Here is a 9,452-nt window from a genome sequence, read left to right as displayed (position 1 = left end):
GGTGTTGGGCCACCATGTGCCGCCAGAATGGCTTCAGTGTGTCAGTGATACAATTCTACAATTCTCTGGAACTCTACTGGAGGGATGACCACCATTCTTCTGAAAGATATTCCCTCATTTGGTGTTTTGAGGATGGTGGTTGAGAGTGCTGTCTAACACATCAGTCTAAAATCTCCCATTGGTGTTCAGTTAGATTGAGATCTGGTGACTGTGAAAGCCAAAGCATATGATTCACTTTTTTATACTCGTCAACCCATTCAGTGACCTCTCGCGCCCTATGGATGGGCACTGTCATCCTGTGTAGATGGAGGAGGAGTGGAACCCAACATGGCTTTCAGGTGTTATAGCCCATCCATTTGACATGTTGTGCATTCTGAGATGCTTTTTTGCTCAACACAGTTGTCAAGAGTGGTTATCTGAGTTAGCGTAGCCTTCCTGTCAGCTCCATCCAGTCTGGCTATTGTCCTCTGACCTCTCATCAACAAGGTGTTTCCTTCCAGAAAACTGCCGCTCACTGGATGTTTTTTTGTTTTTTGCACCATTCTGAGTAAACTATAGGGACTTTTGTGTGTGAAAATCCCAGGATGTCAGCAGTTTCAGAAAAACTCTGACCAGCCCATCTGACCCCAACAGTGATGCCATGGTCAAAGTCACTGAGATCACATTTTTCCCCATTCTGATGTTGGATGTGAACATTAACTGAAATTCCTGTCCTGTATTTGCATGATTTAATGCACTGAACTGCTGCAACATGATTGGCTGACTGGATAATTGCATGACTAAGAATGTGTACAAGTGCTTGATGAGTCCCTCACATGCAGAATATTCTGTATAGTTTAAAACAATATTGCAGATAGCCAATCTATAGCCTATGGCAACCATTAATTTTAATGACAAGTCAGACGAAAAGCGAATCTCTGAAAAAAACTTTATTGATAGCAGAATGCAGTTTCATATCAGCTTGAACAGACCAAATTATTATAAAAATAGATACATTTTAAGATTAAATAATAAAAAATGGTTGTTTATTCTGATGGTAAAATGGTATTGGAAATAGTGCAAACAGATAATTAAGAAACAAAACATACAACTACAGATTTTCTTTTAGCGGATACATTTCAACAATGACAAAGCATATAGGAAAAATGTTTTTAACCCTGCAGCTCATGACTGAGGCCCCTGATGGGTTTCATTAAATTTAATAGTCAGGAACTAAAGACCAGTGAGGACTTGGAGTGGAGGCTGTTACCTGTTGTGTTTCTGTGCATTTCCAATTGGGCATCTAGTGGCAGGCATAATGCAAAGTCAGAAATGTTCAAATCTGACACATAGTGTCTTAAAACTAATACTGTTTCCAGTATTGCTTTGTGACATGGTCATCCTTGAAGACAACTATCATTTAAAAAACTAATCTACCAATACAGTTAACTTTTATCATATTCAGCCACTGCTTTCATTTTGGCGGTCACCTTGTTTATTTTGTTTTCATCGGGTCCCATTCTTTTACATTCAAACAGGGCAGCTACTCCTCTCACATTATCTCACAATTTAAGATGTGTTGGTTTTAGTCAGCTCAGACATTTTTAATTAAATCCAGGAAACGCTTGTCTCCTGCGGACAACCACAGTGGCGACTCCCTTCACATCCTTCAGCCGATCAGAGTCAAAGTCTACCAGGAGCTTCCTCACCCCAACCCTCATGGGTGAGAAGGAAACCTTGACGGACACCTTCTGGCCTGGAGAAATATCCCCACTGAAATGTGTGATATATGCAATGATGTCAGGAGTTTGTACTGTATCATGCCTGTTAATGCACATGCCTTGTCAGCACTTACTTAACAGGGATCTCAGAGGCAGACAGTAGACCGGCCCCCTCCACAGTGAACACACCACCCTTCAGTGGGACAGATAGAGGATTGGTGAAAGAGATGTAGGCTGTCACTTGTTCCTGGACGACAACCTTCCCAGGCACCTGGAGAAAGAGGACACAGCTCAATGTTCTATGGGGGTATACAGTTTAGGACATCTCAGTAGAGGTCTTCACTAGCGCATTCGGTTATGGTGAACTGAGACCCGACCACTGATATAGTTCAGAGTCTCATTCTAATCAGTCCTCTGCCTTTCATTTAGACAGCCCAAAAAAGATCTAATCTGTCCAACTATATCAATGCCTTCATGGTCCAACTATGACCTCTGGGCGTGCACATTGTGTACCCACCCGTATGAGGAGTTCAGGCATGGTCAGTGGAATGGTGGCCTTGGTCATGATGGGTTCGTTCTCCCCTGGAACCTCTAAGAAGGCTTTCACCCTGATCAGATGGTGCTCAGAGACACACTTGAAATAGTCGTCATACCGCAGACGCAGGACTTCCTTTTGGGCTGAACACATACATGCACACACACGCAATATTAAACAGTAAAATGGTACATCATGCTGCTGAAAAATAAAAAGAACAGGAAAAAGTGTTCAAATACGACTCAGAAGTACCATTGTTTCACAACACTAGAGGCCTTTGTGAGTTTATTTGAGCTACTAACTTGTGTGAGCTGGCACAGTCACACTGGACGTCTGCCTGGTGCACTCCCCACGATGGAGAGAATTGTAAGTTACAGCTGTCACCACAATGGTCAGCTTAGCATTGGTGTCTTTGCTTCCTTCATTTTTCACCTGCAGACAGAAGGGATTTATCATGAAAAAGGAAAACATAATCTACAGCAATACAACAGCAGCCCCATATTCACTCTGTGTAAAATTATTTATTCATTTATCATTTCATCTATCCATCCATTCATTCATTCAACTACAGTCTGAGCTCTCCATACCTCAACAATTACATCAAAGTCTGTCCCAAATACAGGCTTAGCATGCTTGATTGACAGCTGCAGTTTTCCTGTTTCTGTGTTGCGATTGTTCGGCTCTGTGAACCGTCGTCCTGCCCTCTCGTACACCTCTCTCTCCTTCTTGGAGCCTGTGGAGAAGATGGTGGTCCATGAGAACTAATCCTAACCATGAGTCTAAACTAGACTATGGGCAGAATTTATACAAGTTAAACAGAGGAAGAAATAACATTAAAGAATCTTGGAGCTGGTCCATCAGTTACATGCTTAATCTGTTGTATGACTTTCTTTTAAGTTTCAAGATAAAAAATAAACTATCACACGATTTAACAGTAGGAGGCTACATAGTGTTTTTTAATGCTGTATAGTGAACTGAATAAATGTGATTATGGTCCTTAAGGGTTTTTTATTATTATGGCTGTTGTAAAACTGTGCAATCATTGACCCTAGTCTATCTTCTCCTCTGTGTGTGGTTTTCCAATTAACCTTCTGGGTATTTGTAGTGTAGAGTGACGTCCTCTCTGATGTCGCCATAAGCACTTTTGGTGCTGATGTTCTTCCCCACGTCACTCTGGTCCACTTTAAACTGCAACAATAATGACAATCATCATTGTGGCCATCAAGACTCCTTGTCACTTAAGAAAATATGAATGTCAACTATGCATTTAATTTTAAACCAATTAATTTATTTCTTTTTCCAAAATCAATCCAAAAAAAAATCAATCACCTTCTGCTTTTTGCCATCTGGTTGGACCATCCAGTAGATGATGTCTGCGTTCACCTCAGCGAAGACAAAAGGAGTGTCATACTTCACTCCCAGATATCCCTCCTTGACGGCTGTCACTGGACATGGGCCGCAGCAAAACTCACCTGAAGAGCAAAAATTCATTTTGTCATGGATTTATTTTAAGCATTTCCTGTATCATTAGAGAATTGAAGCAGTGACAGGAAAGTAGCCTTTTTTTAATGATAATAATTCAGTTTGATTTTCAGGCTAGCAGGAAACACCAACCAGCTTTGATTCCAACATTTTACAATTATGTAATACCAAAGACTGCCAGTGGTGACAGTCCTGACAGCAGTTTAGAAGACAAAAGAAGATCAGAAATGATAAATGTACCATCACTCCGTTCTTGAGGGGTAGGGTCCAAAACCTGCCAGCCGTCATTCCCTTTGGGGAGATCATCTCTCTTCATCCAGGACTCAACCCAACAGTGGAAGTTCCTAAAATCATGAGGAGAGGAGATGAGTAATGATTCATAACATTAGATGATGGAATGTCTTCTTCTAAATCTTATTTTAAATCTTTTTGTGTGTGTGTGTGTGTGTATGTGTGTGTGTTTTCCTACCAGGTACTGTCCTTCCTGCCAATTGTCTCCATATTTTCATTCAGCATAAACTCTATTAAGAGGTTTCCATCAGAATCATGGGCTGAAGAGAAGTTAGTGATGAGGCGCGTTGGGATTCCCAGACAGCGCAGCACTGTGAAGATAAAAGCAACACTTCAGACTGAGACATTTCGTTCCTTTATTTATACCGCCTTTCCTTTCCTTTCTTTTTTTCGTTTTTCTCTCTAGAGTCTTTTTTTAGTCCTCCACAGTGACTGGAAGGTTTTTTTCCCAAAAGATATGTATGCATTTGAGCTTATACTTTGGGCTCCTTGAATCATGCAGCAGTGAAATCTGTGAAAGCTTCACCTGTGCAGGCGACACCAGCAAACACCCAGCACTGGCCATATTTGACTTCCTTGATACCAGTCTTGCTCCACTGTTGGAGGATCGGCACGCTGCCGGTCCATCGATACGGTGCGACTCCATCAGAGTACGGCTCCTCCCAGCGGCCAGCCAACACACCATTGTCATCGTTAGAGTTCACCTGGAGATGTGGAGACAAAATGTTGAGGAGTTTTAATATGAGAACGTTTCATGTATCTCCCTGACAAATACAAGATGTTTCCTTTTATAAGTTGGTCACTTGTTGGTTAAACAGTAGGAAAAGTATCATGGCATGACATGACATTTCTAGTGATAAAGTGTCAGGTTCTGTTCAAATGTTTGTACACTCACAGGGTTGATTATTGTTTACACTAATTCCAGTGCACACTTCTGCTATTTATTCTAAAAAACTACTATAATTTCTGCTGGAAACATGTGAGGATGTTCCCTGGAAAAGAAATACACAACCCAAGGTGTCTACAGCAAATGTAAAAGCTCTCATTAACTGCATATTGGTTGGATCATCGTTGCTACCACTGTGAAAAAGAAAAGTAAATGCAAATGCTTTTTCTTGTATTGTTGTATTGTTTTAGCAAATGGTCACCATTGCAGTGATTGTCCTGCCGACGTAGACGGGGTCAAATCTTTTCTCAATGTCCGTCTTTGAATTTTTCAGGGCATCCTTGGAGTTGTCCAGAACTTTGAAACAGATGTCCATCACATAATCCTCAAACTGAGAGATACAGTAACAGGGAGATTAAGAGAAAACATGAGAGAGGAACAAAGAAAAGAAAAAGTCAGGTGTTTAGCAGGAGAGACTTCTTGACCAACTTTTAAAAAAAACAGATTTCAAATCACATCTGTTGCCCATTGGTCGGTCTCCGACACCACCTCCTTTCTGTCTATCTGCAATCTATCTGTTTGCTTGTCTGACACACACACTCCCTCCCTGTTGTCTTCCTCTCTGTCCTCTCAGTGAGCTGTGAAGGAACAAGCCCTTGTTTGTGTGGTTTGGTTACATTCTGACACCTCCTGTCCAGAAGTTTCCCAGCCAAAGCCCCAGTGTCTCCGCTGTCACACTGCTGTGACACTTTACACAGGCCACCTACTGGCCTGATAGACACAGAACTTTTCAACTCAACCCATTCACACAATGGATGTTTGTCTGTGTGTGTGTGTGTGTGTGTGTGTGTGTGTGTGTGTGTGTGTGTGTGTTTGTGTGCGTGTGCGTGCATGTGAATTACCTGTCCATAATTCCAGGGAATGCTTTTGATGTAATCCGAGTCTCCCATGAAAATTATTCCAGCTTCATTCATAACATACTCCTGGAGCAGACTTTCATCAGGGAGGTACACAACATCATCTGATATACACACAGGAACACACAATTAAAACACACATAGGATCATGAGCATCCTTGTGTCCTTAAAATTACAGACATTAACATTCAACACAGATTCAAGATCAAAACGATTGCAGAAGTTTTGTGTCCTAGATGCTCCATATTAGAAAGTCTAGAGGTCTAGTGTCGCGTTCACAGGAAACAGACGCAGCCAATGAGCAGACACAACAACATAAATTCTGAATCAGCTAATATCATTTCTTTTTGTGTTCGAGGGCCTCACTTAGAAAAACATGACACTAGTGGTCTGTGAGAAATGCCATCTTTCGGTGATTTGATGATGCTGGCCGAAAGTGCTGTTTCAGACTGACAATGTTCAAGTCTCCTACAAACGCTCAGTTGGGTCCACATATAATTTGATATTTGTTTCTGCTGAGTGACTGAATCAAGACAAAACTAAAAATGTCAGGAGCTACATGATAAAGTTGAAAAGCTGCAGAATTTGAATGCAGTTAGGCCGATAACAGAGATTCTATGCACGTTGCTCTATCTTTTACCTTTGCACCAAGGGTTAAAGAGCAGGTGGAATCCAATTTTTTCAGTCTTCTCTAAAATTCTTCCATCTGGTGACATTAACAACACAGCCAGATTGTAGTTGCCAATGATAGCATCCGCTGGACTGTGCAGAGTCAGCAGTATTTCATCCTGCGCTCCCAGCTGGTTAAACCACCACTTGTCTCCGTCCTCACGCTCCTTCTGAACCTTGATCACCACCTCGTCTTTCTTACCTGAAGAAACATTAAAAAACCTTATATAATTTATAGAATAGATTGTTGAACCATCCCTTCATCTTCTTGCTGTTTATCTGGGTCAGCATCACAAAATCAGCAGTGAAGGAAGAGGAGGTATATTGTTTCCCCCAGGACCCCTCTAATGCTCTCAGTGAATCTCCAGGCTCTGAGCATGGTGGGAGAATCCTGGATCTGAATCAGGAGGGGGTTCTTCTAAAAAACTGTTGAAATCGACATCACAAGAAAAAGTTTTAGCTGTATACTATTTAAAAAAAATAGTATATATAAAAAAAAAAAATTGTGATACGCTTGTACTCGTGATGTATTTTTCTTACTGTCAAAAAATCCCATGAAAAGACCAAAACCAAGAATAAACTGATACTACTAAAAGTATTGGCTCTGTAGCTAAACCCTGATACAGCTTATTTCTCTGTGCCATTGAGCTCCATTGTTGTTCAAAAATTATTTAAAAAAACGCCAGGGAGCTGCACTGTTGCATCTTGTGACATATTTCTTTATTATAATGACAACTGGCACTGTAGTTATACTTCCCTGGTTTGAACTCATTTGAACCGATTTGAATGTAGCACAGAACTGCCACTGATATTGTTTCCACTGACTGTAATCACCTAAAAATGTCTTTTAATATACTCTTATACATACGTTTTACTTTAACCTGATAAAGTAGAGTGCTGGTTATGACCTAATTCGTGAAATTTGTTTTATTTTAATGTTCAGCAGGACTTAAATGTTGGGGATCAATAAGCTAACTAGCTAACCTAACTATCAGATAACCTTCTTGCCTAGCCTTGCCTCTAAAATTGCTCACATTTGCTTGCCTCTTTGTTGTGCTGTAGCTATAGGAATTCATAGGAAATGTTGTAAAAGTTACTAGTTATTTAAAGTTACGGAATATAGTACTTCAGTTATTCATTTTTTTTTTTAAGAGAATAGTACACTGCAGTCCACAAGACTTGCTATACAGTTAGTTTAGATGGGTCTAATGGACTGTAGTTTCAACTTCTTATGATTTCTTAGAGTTCTTACGGAATGAGTATTTTTTGTATTGAATTTCTTCCTGCTGTTTTTCACAATGTGAGTACAAAGACAAAATTGAACAGAGTATAATGGTGCATCATGCATTTGTAAATAATGCATAGTTTACATTAGATTAGCTTTGTAAATGACTTTAATGATCAACTTAGAAGTCACGGGATACTGTACATAAATTGTTTATAAATGAGTTATAACAGATTGCTACTATAAAGTTTTACCAAAATGCCAATTTCAGTCTGTACACCCATCAGTATAAACAGGCTGCCTTTGCAAAGTCTCATCAGAACAATATCAGAATGAAAAAAATTGAACAGTATTAGCCAGGTTGGGTTGTACTCACCAAGGTGCAGGACCAGTTCCAGGTGGTGTTTTGGTGGCAGAGAGTCAGAGCACTGCAAAGTTATGGAGAACTGTTGACCCCTGCGGACAATCAGGCGCTCCTGATCAATCTCGATTGTGCGGTGAGCCAAGTTGTTTTCATGACTTCTCAGATCCACACCAGTAATCAATCCTAACAGGACAAACAGAGGGACAGTTCAAGTTCATCAGTCTGCACTAAACTCTATCTGTGGATGGATGCTTTCTTGCTTAATAAAATACTGTCAGTGATGTAATAGTTTCACTTACGCTGGGACATTACACAGGGTTGACAGAGAGCTGCATCGTGGTCACAAGTCAGGCTGAACTTGATAATTGAGTTGTTTGCAATATAGGTGCTCTCTTTAAAGAAATAGTTCAGCGTTTTGGGAAATGCAATTATTTGCTTTCTTGCCAAAAGGTAGATTAGACAGCACAACTCTGTACTGTAGATTTCAAACTAAAACAAAATGTGTTTGAACCATAAGTGTAGCCTTGTTTGCCTAGCCTGATCCATGTCCTAGCTTGGCTCAAAAGTTGCCCTTGTATGTGTTGCAGGAATTAGGATGGGTCGTATCACAACCAAGTGTCAAGTCATACATCAGCACGTTTTTCACACAGAGCATAATCTCCCATATAGACTACACAGAGAGAGGGGGAGCTGAAAACAATAAGCACTGATATATATATATATATATATATATAGATACATAGATAGATAGATAGACCACTTACCCCTGTGGCTGGCCATCGCAGATCTTTTTCTTCTTCTATTAAAGGTTGCTCTTCCTCGCTCTTCTTTTCATGGTTTGTGTCCATCACAGCTCTGTATTTATACAGCACAAGACTGGCCCTCCCACCTCTCTGATACAAACTCACCCCACCTAGTCTTCCTCTGTGACCTCTGACATCACTTACCAAAAACCTGTAGTACCCATGAGTGTATGGATTCATGTGTGCATTTGCAATGTGTGAGTGATAGTTTAAAGTGTTTCTCATCTCCTCTGTGACACTTGGGCCTTTGTTGCTGTATTTAAATGGTGGATGTTGTCTGTGTGTTTGTGTGTGTGTGTGCATGTGTGCGTGTGTGTGTGTGTGTTTGTGTGTGTGTGTGTGTGTGTTTGGGTGGGTGGGTGCATATTTGTACTATCTATCTCTATCTTTGTGAAGACCAGTTTGGGTCCTAGACCTTGGGAGTGGGGACATTGTGGGAGAGTGAGGACATTTTGGCCCGTCCTCACAACTTCAATTTACAACTTCAACTTGATTTTAGGGTTCAGGTTAGAATTAGGTTTAGGTTATTGTTAGGATAAGGTTTGGGGTTAGGCATTTAGTTGTGATGGTTGCTGATAGG

At 40.6% G+C, this 9,452-nt stretch overlaps 1 protein-coding gene across 1 annotated transcript; it reads right to left on the bottom strand.

Annotated features, from left to right (window-relative positions):
- Positions 1-909: 909 nt before the first annotated feature.
- tgm2l (transglutaminase 2, like) lies at positions 910-8,887 on the bottom strand. The gene is made up of 15 exons (XM_040132113.1): positions 8,834-8,887; positions 8,082-8,252; positions 6,452-6,682; positions 5,797-5,915; positions 5,157-5,285; positions 4,535-4,712; positions 4,187-4,319; positions 3,958-4,061; positions 3,565-3,707; positions 3,324-3,423; positions 2,823-2,968; positions 2,538-2,667; positions 2,218-2,378; positions 1,835-1,971; positions 910-1,752 (listed from the first exon to the last, which is right to left on the bottom strand). Exons 1-15 carry the CDS (start codon positions 8,847-8,849, stop codon positions 1,584-1,586), a joined length of 2,067 nt encoding a protein of 688 aa, XP_039988047.1. The 5' UTR covers positions 8,850-8,887; the 3' UTR covers positions 910-1,583.
- Positions 8,888-9,452: the final 565 nt, after the last annotated feature.

Source organism: Xiphias gladius, chromosome 8, assembly GCF_016859285.1.
Source record: "Xiphias gladius isolate SHS-SW01 ecotype Sanya breed wild chromosome 8, ASM1685928v1, whole genome shotgun sequence".
NCBI classification, from domain to species: domain Eukaryota; kingdom Metazoa; phylum Chordata; class Actinopteri; order Istiophoriformes; family Xiphiidae; genus Xiphias; species Xiphias gladius.
Note: the sequence above shows the minus strand (reverse complement) of the source record. Positions and strands in the feature narration are given on the sequence as shown.

Bases quoted from the DNA above. Each gene is read 5' to 3' on its own strand.
- tgm2l (XM_040132113.1), bottom strand. The intron at 3,708-3,957 runs GTACATTTATCA...TTTGCTCTTCAG, and splicing joins CCCTCAAGAACGGAGTGATG to GTGAGTTTTGCTGCGGCCCA. The intron at 2,969-3,323 runs GTTAATTGGAAA...TCTTCTCCACAG, and splicing joins ACACTACAAATACCCAGAAG to GCTCCAAGAAGGAGAGAGAG.